Source organism: Pipra filicauda, unplaced genomic scaffold (genome assembly GCF_003945595.2).
Source record: "Pipra filicauda isolate LSUMZ 115617 unplaced genomic scaffold, ASM394559v2 scaffold47_size6085603_pilon, whole genome shotgun sequence".
Lineage (NCBI taxonomy): Eukaryota > Metazoa > Chordata > Aves > Passeriformes > Pipridae > Pipra > Pipra filicauda.
The window spans coordinates 4501026-4513932 of NW_024104620.1; the positions used below are offsets into that span (position 1 = coordinate 4501026).

The 12907-nt window shown below is 45.1% G+C and overlaps 1 protein-coding gene across 1 annotated transcript; it reads left to right on the forward strand.

The window, feature by feature from the left end:
- The first annotated feature begins 84 nt into the window (after positions 1–84).
- MFN2 (mitofusin 2) lies at positions 85–12074 on the forward strand. The gene is made up of 19 exons (XM_027736389.2): positions 85–174; positions 588–756; positions 1292–1470; positions 2174–2309; positions 2638–2800; positions 3317–3441; positions 3762–3870; positions 3960–4067; positions 4448–4601; positions 4829–4896; positions 5028–5149; positions 5454–5580; positions 5745–5849; positions 6264–6366; positions 7004–7224; positions 7374–7523; positions 7766–7962; positions 8313–8447; positions 9062–12074. Exons 3-19 carry the CDS (start codon positions 1296–1298, stop codon positions 9129–9131), a joined length of 2268 nt encoding a protein of 755 aa, XP_027592190.1. The 5' UTR covers positions 85–174; positions 588–756; positions 1292–1295; the 3' UTR covers positions 9132–12074.
- Positions 12075–12907: the final 833 nt, after the last annotated feature.

The window sequence follows — 12907 nt, forward strand, 5'->3', positions numbered from 1 at the left end:
CGGCGGGTTCGGTTCGGTTCCTGAGGTGGAGGGCGGGGTGTGACCGGGGCCGCCTCCGCCATGATGGCCCCGAACTACAGCTCCCGGCGTGCCCCGCGCCCGGCGCGCGCCGCTGACCCGCCCGGTGACGGCGGCGCGGGGGAACATGGCGGCCGCGGGGGAGCGGCGGTGAAGGTGAGCCCCGGGCGGTGCCCGGCCCAGGGCGCGGGGGAGAGCCGCTCCAGGCCGCGACAGTGCTTCGGGGGGAGGTCGCCTCCCGGGCGGCACGGACGGGAACAAAGGCAGAGACAGGGGCGGCAGCGGTGAGGGTGGGACCCGCCGGGAAAGGGTCCTGAGGGGGCGCGAGGGAGGCGCTTCCCGCCCCGTGAGGGCTGAGGGGGAGGCGGCGGTGTCAGGTCGGAGTGTCTGCCCAGAGCGTCTCCTGGGCACCGGGATGGCGGGGGGACAGAGCCCGGAGCATCCTCCGGGCATGGGGACGGCGGAGGGGGCAGAGCCCCGAGCATCCCCTGCACATGGGGATGGCGTGGGGGGCAGAGCCCGGCCCCTCACGGAGCTCCTGTCCCTCATCCCTGGCCCCTCTGCCGCAGGGACGGAGACCGGCTGGACTCGGCGTCGCTGAAGGAGCTGCAGGACGGAGGGGAGGGGACGGAGTCCGGCCAAAGAGAGGGAGAAGGCAGGGAAACTGCTGCCGTTTTGTCTTCAAGAGGGCCTTGAGCTGGCCATGCATGACTGGTGAAAACGTAACTCATCCTGAAAGTAAGTGGAAGATGGGGAGGAGTGATCGCTGTGGGGCTGTTTATTGGAAGGGAGAGGGAAAGGCAGGTTTTTTTAATTTCTGATATATGGGTAGTTTTCATGTGTATAAAGTGGAACAACTTCTTTGTGGAAAAAAAGAAGATTGTTTTTAAAATGTGTATTTATCTTGTTCATGTTAGGATGCTTAGTTGGATCATGGAATCATGATCACAGAATGGTTTGGATTGGAAGGGACCTTAAAGATTATCCAGTTCTACCTCCCTGCCATGGGTAGGGACACCTTCCACTAGCCCAGGTTGCTCCAAGCTCCATCCAACCTGGCCTTGGACACTCCCAGGGATGGGACATCCACAGCTTCTCTGGGCAACCTGTGCCAGGGCCTCCCCACCCTCACAAGGAAGAATTTCTTCCCAATATCCCATCTAACCCTGCCCTCTGGCAGTGTGAAGCCATTCCCCCTTCTCCTATCACTACACACCCTTGGATAGCTGTTGGCACTTGGTGACACTGTTCTTTACTGGATTTTTCCCTGCAGCGCAATGTCCCTGTTGTTCACTCGTTCCAACTCAATAGTTGCAGTGAAGAAGGATAAAAGACACATGGCTGAGGTAAATGCTTCTCCACTTAAACATTTTGTCACTGCAAAGAAGAAAATCAATGGTATCTTTGAACAGTTGGCTGCTTACATCAACGAGAGCTCCTCGTTCCTGGAAGGTAAGCTCAGTTCTGGAACTACGAGTGTGTGACAGTGCTTTGCCCACAAACAGTGCTCCAAAACAGACACACCAAACCTCCTCATTCAGTTTAATAGCGCTGCTAGACCTGTGCTTATTTATACATGTGTGTCTTGTTTATGTATTCATGTTTATAAGAAAAACAGAAAATTATTTTGTTGAATTTGTTCAGGTGTTCAGCTTCATATTTTGAAGATGAGAATTTCATGCATGTTAGGAAACTGAGCTAGTTAGGGAGCTATGTATGATTTTTATGTTGTTTGGGAGATTTTTAATTAATTACACAACCCCTTTGGGTTTTTTTTGTCTATAATCCTTTCAGTGTTCTTGGCTGGACACATCACTGTTAGTGACATGTAACATATGCCAGTAATTGGCTTTAACAGCTTAAGGCACAGACAGATTTTTTTTTTTTAAGGGTGCTGGAGTGTTTGCAGTGTGGGCTGTTCTGTTTAGGGCAGTCCCAAGGACGGGGATGGTTTTTAGGTACACAAAAGGGACCAGCTGATAAATGCTGTTGCAGAATTGCCTCAGGGTGTCATTGCCTGTGTGGAGATCGCCCACGCGGGCTGTGGGACAGATAAATGTTCAGTGCTGTGTGTTACCATCACAGAGAGGGGTGGCATCCAGCACTGACCCAGATGGCTCCTGGAATTCAGAGACATGATCTGTTTTGATTTTAGAAACACACAAGAATGGAGAACTTGATCCTGTCACCACAGAAGAGCAGGTACTGGAAGTCAAAGGCTACCTGTCAAAAGTCAGTGGTATTAGTGAAGTGTTGGCAAGACGACATATGAAAGTTGCTTTTTTTGGGAGGTGAGTCACGTGGGTGTGTGTTGCCTACGCTCCCCACTCAGTGAAGCATTTGAGGATTGAAGCCAGTAGAGAATATTTATAGAAACACTAGTGCTTTAGCTTCTGCATGTCCCTGGCACTAGTGCTTTGTAAATTGGAAAGAAATATTGTATCATGTCATTCTTCAATTTGAAGAATTCTTACAATAAGAGACTAGCAAAGTCTTTTTGCAGGTTGCCTCTGGCACCTGAGTTGTGAATGGCTCTGGTACAGCTGGGCTTTAGAGAACTTGCTTTCTGTAAAATCTGGCTCTCGGAACCCTGCTACACCATTCTTAATCTGACTGCAGGACAAGCAATGGGAAGAGCACTGTGATAAATGCCATGCTGTGGGACAAAGTCCTTCCTTCAGGAATTGGGCACACCACCAATTGCTTCCTGCGTGTAGAAGGGACAGATGGACATGATGCTTTCCTGCTGACTGAAGGCTCAGAGGAAAAGAAGAGTGTTAAGGTATAATTTCCTTAAGCATAAAGGCTCTTCAGAAATGGCAGAAAAGGGAAGGAACAAGAAAATTAAAGTGCTGTGAACAAATTTCACAATTAAGGATTTTAATCGTTAAAGGAATAGAGATGAAGAATGAGTCTTTTTAGATGTAGGAAGGGAGAAATGAAGCAAGTCACAGGATGGAACTTGTTCATTTTGTGAAAAAGATGATATGTTGTATTTGTCGGTGACAGCAGGGAGCAATGACTCAGGAAGTTCTGAGCTTTGTGTGACTGACAGAATCACAGACTTCCTGATAATTCCTCAGTAGCTTTTCCTGACAGAAAAAATCTCTCATAAACTCTCATTAGTGGTTGTCTTTTGACTAAGACACTCAAAAAGGTTTTATATGGAAAACCTCCCTGGGAGAAAGTAATTTGGAGTTGGGTTTTATCTTAAATTGTCGGTGCACAGCTCTGAAGGGGAAAGAATTGTGTTAGTGGGTCTTGGCACCCAGGAAATGTTATTTCCATCTTTTCATAGACAGTAAACCAGCTGGCTCATGCCCTTCATCAGGATGAACATCTGAATGCTGGCAGCCTGGTCAGTGTAATGTGGCCCAATTCCAAATGTTCTCTCTTAAAGGACGACCTGGTGCTGATGGACAGGTGAGAAATAGTTTTCTTTCCTTTCCTGCTTATCACAGACTAATTACGGAAATGTTTTCAAATACCTGTTTAACAAACATCAAAGGGATTGACCTTGTTCCAATCTGTGACAGTGACCAAAGTCCTTTGCTGCAGTTGGCCAGTCAGATTTTCTTGTCAGTACTTCCTTGGAATCTGTACTCTTGTCACCTCAGGACAGTGTAGCTCAAACGTGGGAAATTAATGCCCTGAAAAGCTGAAACACATCTCTTACTAACTTTTGTAATTCTGGTTTTGCTGTTTCCACAGCACAGTAATGTCTCATTTCTCTTTATTGCTAGCCCTGGCATTGATGTAACCACAGAGCTGGACAGCTGGATTGACAAATTCTGTCTCGATGCTGACGTGTTTGTCCTGGTGGCAAATTCTGAATCAACGTTGATGCAAACTGTATGTGCAAGTCCACTTCAGGGAATTTGGCTGAGGGTTAAAAATACTTGACATATTAATCTGAAGAGGTTTTGTTTCATTTTCCTTAGGAGAAGCAGTTCTTTCACAAGGTGAATGAACGCCTGTCTCGGCCCAATATATTTATTTTAAATAACCGCTGGGATGCATCTGCCTCTGAACCAGAATACATGGAAGAGGTTTGTGATGTGGTTAAACTTATTCTCTTTTCATGGATATTATGGAGTCTTTTGACTCTGGTCTTTGCAGGTACAATCAGTGTTGTGTGTGATTGTTTTACAGTTTTTTTATCCCCTTAGTGTGGAGACTAGGGGGAGCACAGACTAATGATCAGGACATGACTCTGGAAATTTCTGAGCACGACTCTCACAGGGGCCTTTTGAAGTTAAATCACTTAGACAACCTCTGGAAAATTCCATAGAATAGGAAAGGTTTTTTCCTTGCTCTTTTATGTTGGCAGCTTAGACCAGCAGAGGGCATGTGGGTGCTTGGCCTAACCTTTAGGGGGTGGATGAAGCAGATTTAACTGGCTGTGTTGTTTGTCCTGTTGGGCCCTCAGGTGCGCCGGCAGCACATGGAGCGCTGTACCAGCTTCCTGGTGGATGAGCTGGGAGTGGTGGATCGAGCCCAGGCAGGGGATCGCATTTTCTTTGTGTCTGCAAAGGAAGTGCTGAATGCCAGGATTCAGAAGGCTCAAGGGATGCCAGAGGGAGGTAAGGAAAGCTAGCAGAAATTTTGCGTTGACTTGAAGAAAATAGAGAATATCTTGTTCCAAAGAATGAATTAAGTTGGGGCCAAATTAATAATAGAGCAATCGAAGAGGCGACTTAGCAGCACTTTTGCATTGGCTTCAGTGTTAAAGCAGGAGCATTTCTTGATGTCCAACACCTGACTGCTTTTGCAAAACTGAAGTGGTTGTTCTGTGCTTTCCTTCTCTCAGGTGGAGCATTGGCAGATGGATTTCAAGTAAGAATGCTTGAGTTTCAGAACTTCGAGAGAAGGTTCGAGGTGAGCATTATGTTGTGCTGGTTAGATCTAAAAGACTGGGGGCTGGTGGGGACACACTTTGGAAACAGATCAAATGGGAAGGAGAAGTTGTGTCAGTGTGCTGCTGATCTTGGGCTGCCTTTTGTCTACAGGAATGTATCTCCCAGTCAGCAGTAAAAACAAAATTTGAGCAGCACACGGTGAGAGCGAAGCAGATTGCAGAGGATGTTCGGCTCATCATGGACTCTGTGCATGTTGCTGCCCAGGAACAACGGTGAGGAGAGCTGAGGCTTGGTGCTTCCATAACTAAAGTATTCTGGGAGTCATTTAAGGGAACCATGAGCATTTGAAATGCAAAGCAGAACGTAGCTGTTTGGGAGTGGGAAGGACATGTACTGGTGAACTGGGAAAGTGTTGGGAAGAGGACCTTTTATCCTGTGCTGTATAATGTATTGCAGATACTGACATGTTGTGTTACTGGGTGGGAGAATCTGTCTTAGTGCTGAAATTCAAATATATTTATAGATCAAAAATGCATTTCTCTGACACTTTGATGGACAGGGTTGTTTTTTCACCAGAGTTTACTGTCTGGAAATGCGAGAGGAACGACAGGATCGTTTAGGTTTTATTGACAAACAGCTGGAGCTCCTGACTCAAGACTACAAGAGGAAAATCAAACAGATCACAGAAGAAGTGGAGAGGCAGGTAAGGAGGAGTGGCTGTGGAAAACTAGATTGTCTGAAACAGCATGGTGGGGAGAATACACAGTGCTGACAAAGCTTTGAAGTACTAAAAATGTGGGAGTTACAGGTGGGAAGAGAAGAAATGCTTTCACAAGCTCTGTTTTCTGTCCTGTGCTGTCTCTCTAGGTGTCAAACGCCATGGCAGAAGAAATCAGACGGCTCTCAGTGTTGGTAGATGAATACCAGGCAGACTTCCATCCATCTCAAGTAGTTCTTAAAGTGTACAAGACCGTAAGTGATGTTTGCTTCTTACCAGTTGCTTAAGCAACTTAAGAGGCCTTTTTTAGCTCTGAGTCAGTAATTATGCCAGCTCATTGGGATGGTTAACATCCTTCCAACTAGGATATGAGCTAAGGCTTTAGTTTTTTAATAATCTCAGTGATGAATTGATACACATATGATGTATCACATTATATAGATCAAACAGAACTTTTCCTAGACTAAAGAGTGCACATGAGATTTCTTTGATTTGCCTTTTCCTCTTCACTGAAAAAGGGAGGGAAGAACGAAATTAATATTAGAACAGTGGGCAGACAGAACGTGTGCTCCTGTTCTGGGAGGGTTTTTTTTACCAGCAAGCTCTAGCACCTGCAGCCTGCATCTTACCTATGTTTATTCTAATCTTAATAACCCTTTCTTTGTCAGGAGCTGCATAAGCACATCGAGGAAGGCCTGGGCCGTAACATGTCAGAGCGCTGCTCCAACGCAATCACAGCTTCCCTGCAGACAATGCAGCAAGAAATGATAGGTCAGTTCCACTGGCAATATTCCCCTTTCTCTTCCCTTGAATTGACATGGAAAATAACTGGGCCGGTGTTCTGGGTTCCTTGTTAATCTGATGGCTGGTGTCGGCTGGTATCATCTTAGTTTCCATCTTGATTAATACTGTTGTGTAGAGGACTAGTTCTGGGCCTGAACTGGTGCAGTGATTTGCTATTGAATATGTACAGTCAGCATAATCCTCGTGGCAGAGAGGAATCTTGGCTTTGGAAACTTGATTCTCAGATCAAATCCTAATGAAACAGGAATGACTTGTAACTAGGTGCCTGTCTCAGTATGGGATTTCATGGGAGTATGGTGCCTAAAGACTTATAACTGCTTTCAGATTCTGTTTGTCAAGGTATTGGTAATCTGTAAGCTTCACCAGCTACCTGTAAGGATTTTGGAGGGTCCATGGAAAGATTTCCTTCTGAGTTGATCTGAAGAACCTAGAATAGTAATTCAACACTAGCAACATGCTTGGCTTATGAAATTTAACATACTAAGGAAACTAGCTGTGGAGGATGGAAGAAGCCATAACCACCCTGATTGCAGAATACAAGTCCAGTGAATTCTTGTGAACTCGACAGCCCTTTTTTCCATGTTTTTCTTTCCTGTCTGTGCAGATGGTTTAAAACCCCTCCTCCCAGTCTCCCTGCGGGGCCAGATAGACATGTTAATTCCCCGACAGTGCTTCATGCTCAGCTATGATCTGAACTGTGACAAGCTTTGTGCTGACTTCCAAGAGGACATAGAATTCCATTTCTCTCTTGGATGGACGATGCTGGTGAACAGGTTTTTGGGACCAAAGAATGGTCGTCGGGCCTTGATGGGCTATAATGACCAGGTAAGAGACCTTGTTGAGTATTGGGGTAGATGTGATTTCTGTTATTTCAGTGGCTGATGAGGTTGTTTGGGGGGGGGAGGGAGAAGAACAGTGGCTTGCCTTCTCTTATCTGTCCTTTGGTTTTGTTTTGTCCCTGCTTTTCCAATTAGGTTCAACGCCCTTTAACACCAGCAAATCCCAGTCTGCCTCCTTTGCCTCAGGGCTCTATGACCCAGGAAGAGCTCATGGTGTCCATGGTGACTGGCCTGGCCTCATTAACCTCCCGGACTTCCATGGGGATCATCGTGGTTGGTGGTGTGGTACGTTGGCCTTCTGGGCAGCATTTATATAACTGAAGTTGGAGCACTGACTTGAACAGCACTTGCACTGCTGAATCCTGTAGATAATTGCTATTCACAGATAGGGAAATACTTTCTCCTTTGCTCTTCCGTTGGAGTATAGATATTAAGCTGATTTTGCAATGCTCTGTGCACCACTGTTCGGAGTCAGCATCAAGCTGAGATGATGATTGTGTAATTTGTTTTTCCTTGTGCTTTTTTAGGTCTGGAAGGCCGTGGGTTGGAGACTGATTGCTCTCTCTTTTGGCCTTTATGGGCTCCTTTATGTCTATGAGCGCCTCACCTGGACCACAAAAGCAAAGGAGAGAGCTTTCAAGAGGCAGTTTGTGGAGTATGCTGGGGAGAAACTGCAGCTCATTGTCAGCTACACAGGCTCCAATTGCAGCCACCAAGTCCAACAGTGAGTTGCCTATATTCAGATAAAAACCTTAAGTTATTTGGGGTTTTTTTATGCTGTTCCTCGTTCAAACAAGTCTTCATTCTGAATTCCACATTTAAAAATGTGTAACGACACGTGTTTTAAAATAATACTGCTCCTTTTTTTAAACTAGTAGTGGTTGAGTGCTGTTAAGCATTGAGCTTAATGTATTTCTGTGTCTCAAATCAAGATGCCTTTACATATTCTTGTGCAGAAGTGGTAGGGTGAAGATCTGAGCCAGCACCATCAGCACTATACATCAAAGGGATTTAGTCCTTGACTTTGCTGCTTGATCTTACTTTCTGTCACACCCAACTCTTCTTGTTTCATAGGGAGCTTGCTGGAACGTTTGCTCATTTGTGTCAGCAAGTGGATGTCACACGGGAGAACCTTGAGCAGGAAATTTCTGCCATGAATAAAAAAATCGAAGTTCTGGATTCACTGCAGAGCAAAGCAAAACTGCTCAGGTGAGATTTGGTTATTCCATATGATTGTTTTTCCTGTGATTGCCCTGGGATGTTCAGATGAGCTGTAGTTTTGAGTTCACTCTGTCTTTGTCACAGTGTTTGATGTGCAGACCTTTCCCTACCAACTCGTGTTCTTTCTCTTGGTACTTTCCCATGGACAGTCATATAAAGCTTCTGCTTCACAAAATATCTTTTCCTTCCTCTTTTTGATTTGTTTGGAATTACAGTTCCTTTCCATTTATCAAAACATACAGTCCTCTACTCCTCAAACGCCTTCAGCTGTTACAAAATCATGCAAATAAGTCTCACCCTCACCTTTGTACACAATTGTGTGCTGATTTCTTTACACTGCAAAGGCTGTCAGGAAGACTTTTTCAAACATTCCTTGCTTACTCAGTAAGATTGATGTGAAGTTGTGTCCAAGATCTCAGTTTGAACTTCAAAGCCTAGGCATTGTTAGCAGGCAAGCACTCCTGACCTGAGGAACGGCAACAGCATTTTGGAGTGGATCTCTGGCACTCCATGCCTTGCTGGGTACTCATTTCAGTGGCACTTCTTTCTGACTGGCTTAAGAGCTGTTTCCTTCACCTAACAAAGACTTTCTGTCCTTGCAGGAACAAAGCAGGTTGGCTGGACAGCGAACTCAACATGTTCACACATCAGTACCTGCAGCAAAGCAGATAGTGTGGGAAGGAGAGAAAAAAAAGTTTCCCTTCAGTGCTCTCTTAATTACTGCAGAGAACGTGGTGGGTGATGGAATTCCCTAAAGGGAATGAGCAAGAGCCTATTGCTATGTTTCCAGTTGCTGTGTGAACAATAGGATTCTGCTTCCCTGTTCTGTGTCCCACCTCTAAACACTAGCTGTTAATAACTCTTCTTTTTCCTTCCTGTGAGACCAGGCTACTTCAGGAGGAATGTGTGCTTCATACATTTACAGGGGGCTTTTACTGCACTTCATTTTGCTTTAAACAAATTTAAAGCAAACAAGAAAAATGTTTATCAGGTTTAAAAGCTATTCTGACACCTCTTTATGGAGTCATTTGTTTTACTACATAAAGACAGAGCTTTTGAGTTCCAAGCCCAGGTGGGGGTGTGAGTGACAAGCAGCTGTTTGTCTAAACACAGGTCCCATGCACACAGATGTGGTGGTGGTTTCACAATGCATTTATAGCCCACACAGGCCTGTCTCCTGGGTTAATATTCTGTTATTCTAGAACCTGACACAGAATCCCAATGTCCCTTCATAGAAAGGTTTATTGCTGTCAGTATGCTTAAACCTCTGAACAAAACCCAGTCCTCTTCCAGAGAAAGAGGGATTAAGATTTTGCTTTGGTAAGCTTAGTGGCTTTGGAGTTAGTTTCTTCCTCTTAAGAGCTCTTTAATAACAGTCTGGCCCATTTCCTGTCACAGACAAGTAGTTTGCAAAGACAGAACTAGTTCCTGTGAAGAAGGTAGTGCCGATAATTTGGCAGCTTGTTGAGGAAGAAAACTAGGAAGGAAAAGCCAGTTGACAGAATGTAACGAACTGCCTTACGAGCTAAGTCAATGAATGTGGGTTTTCTTTGGAAATGCACAGCTGTGTTTCTGGAAGCAGGCCTTTGGAATTCCATTACCACTCTCTGGCCACAAGAACAGCATGTGGATTACACGCTGTAAGAGATTTTGCTTCGTGCAGAGTTCCCACAGGATGTGGCGGTCCGGGCAGCGATAGGATTTGATGATGTTTCTCTTCTGTTAAAAGTATGAGAACAAGCTGGCAGGTACAGCTCCTCGGGGGTGGGGGGAGTTGTGGCCCTCGTAGTTCATGCCAGGGCAAGAATGGGTTAATGCAACTTTTTTTTTTTTTTTCCCCCAAGGCATTCTTTATTTGCAAAGAGATGAAATGAATTTTTGAGTTTTGCCCTGAAGCAGTTATGAATTTGGAATATAAGATTTGGGAACTGTAAGGATTTGAGTCTCTTCCTGTTGAAATTGATAGAGAAGAAATTCTCACTGATTTTAGGAGTAGTAGGATATGTTTCCTCTGTTGTTTGGAAAGTTTCTTTTCCTCTTTGTGGGTCAGTATTTTGCCATGTGTTGGGTATAACCTTTCTGTTGCCCACAAAATGCCTGAGGAGTCCAGAATCGGATCCTGTAGTTCTAGGGTTAGTGACAACCTAAATCTGTTCAGCATCACACACATAGAATATGGACTGCATTTAGAACTACTGAGCAGTGGGGTGTTCTTATTGACAATGAGACTTTTCCCTTGAAAATGGCCTTAGGATTTCTCATTCCTGCTCAGGTGTGCCTGTGACAAGTCCCCTGTTTCTTGTGTCATGGAAGGTCCAGAAAGAAGCTGCCTGATACTTGAGGGAGTAAAAATAGTGAAATGTCAGTAAGTACATCTTAGGTAAGGCTGTTCTGAGATTTGCAGTAAGACTTGAAGTACCTTGATTGTGTTGGAGCTGGTGGTGAGACTCTTATGTGTCCAGAATGCAGAAAGAAAACAAACCTCTCCCTTCCAGTAGACAGCCTCGACTCCAGCTCAAACTGAAAAACTGTTTTTATCAGAAGGCTTCATTGGCCTTGGCTGGGTTCCTCAGGTAGCCACCAGGACATAAATATAGCTTGGATCAGATCTGAAAACGAGCGAGAAAGAAATCTGAGTCCTTGCCTCTGGAAGTCTGTGCTCTGGGCATGTGGTGAAGTATACTGGAGTAAGTGGATCATCCCTTACTCTGCTGGAGGTATTATTTGAATTAATTTGGATCTCTGGTCTCTCAAGCTATCACATACACAGTTATAAGCTATGTACTCTTCTGTTGAGTTAAAACATTAAGCACATCCCTCACACACCAGGAAATTGTCAGTGCCAGGTCGAGGCAGAGGGTGATGTACTATTGCTCAGCAGCTCATGACTACTTGAAATGCTGACCTTGCTTTTGAAGACCTGTCAGCATCTCTTCAGCAGGCCTTTAGGGGAAATCTGATAAATGAGCTTATCTTTAAGCCAGTGTCTTATCTGTAAAGGGAAAAGAGATTGATGGGTTCTTGGAACCTGGAGTCTTGGTGCTGTGTGTGCCTCTGATGCTGCTCAGCTTTGGGTGTTGTGTTCTCACTGCACAGCTGACACAACCTGCAGAACGGGGGAAAGAACCACTTGGAGTTTTTCAGAAGCAAAACTGCTAACAGGGGAGAGAAGAATTTTTAATATGTGTGTAACCCTTGTCCCTAGAAGCCTGAATGATAGAGAATCAAACTTTTAACAGACAGGCCTATGAGCTGGATTCCTCTGAAACACATGAACAGCTGCACTTCTTTAATTCAGAGTGGTGGAGGAATGAACACTATCAGGAGGAGGCTGTTCTCTTCTGATTTAATAAGGAAGGCTAAACTAATCTGTAAAACAGGTAATTCCAAAAACAGTCTCCCCCAAAACTCCCATTAAAGAAGGTCAGCTAAATGCACTTTTATCTTATTGCTGCTACATTTCCCGTTGCGTTACGTTGATGGAGCTCTTCAAAATACTCTTACCAGCGAGTTTATTCTCTGCTGTATTTAAGGTGATAAATTTGCATGAATTAGTCCTGTAACAGTGCTGTAAACAATGGAAACCAAAATAAAAATGAATTGGAAAAAACAGTTCTCCTGACGTGTCCTGAGTGTTGTGACACAAAGTCTTCCAGTGTAAGTACATCTATTTCAGGGGTGTTCCGTGTGGTACTGAGGTGCATGTTTGACACCAGTGACCACCTTCTGTGCTCTTACTTCAAAAGTTAACAAGGAGACTGATTGTAAGGTTAGAAAACCCTTCTTGAAGAATTATGGGGAGGAGATTAGAGCTTATCTTGCTTAAGAAAGCTTTCCTGCCTAGAAGAGGCATCTTTCCCCAGAGACAGTTTTAGATGTTTTCTGCTCTTGCATTCCTGAGAAAGACTCCCTGGCATGAGAAAAAGATGAGTCCTGCACACATGACAAAGGCCCCCCACAGAGGGAGGGGCAGAAATTGTAAAAGCCCTGAGGAGGGCGTTTGAAGTGCCATTAGGATTAATGTTCTCCTAAGTCCAGTGTTCTCAACTTTGGAAATAAATTTTCCTACAATCCTTCCACTGCCTTTCACAGAATCACAGAATCAGGGAGGTTGGAAAACACCTCTGAGATCATCAAGCCCAACCTTTGACCCAACACCACTTTGCCTACTAGCCCATGGCCCTCAGTGCCACATCCAGTCTCTCCTTAAACACCTCCAGGGACGGTGACTCCACCACCTCCCTGGGCAGCCCATTCCAGTGTCTCATCACTGTCTCTGGAAAGAATTTCCTCTTGATGTCCAACCTAAACCTCCCCTGGCGCAGCTTAAGGCTGTGCCTTCTTATCCTGCTGCTGGTTCCCTGGGAGAATCCTGGGAGAAGAGCCTCCTTCCCGTCAGGGAATTGTAGAGAGCAATGAGGTCTCCCCTGAGCCCTCGGCGGCAGCTG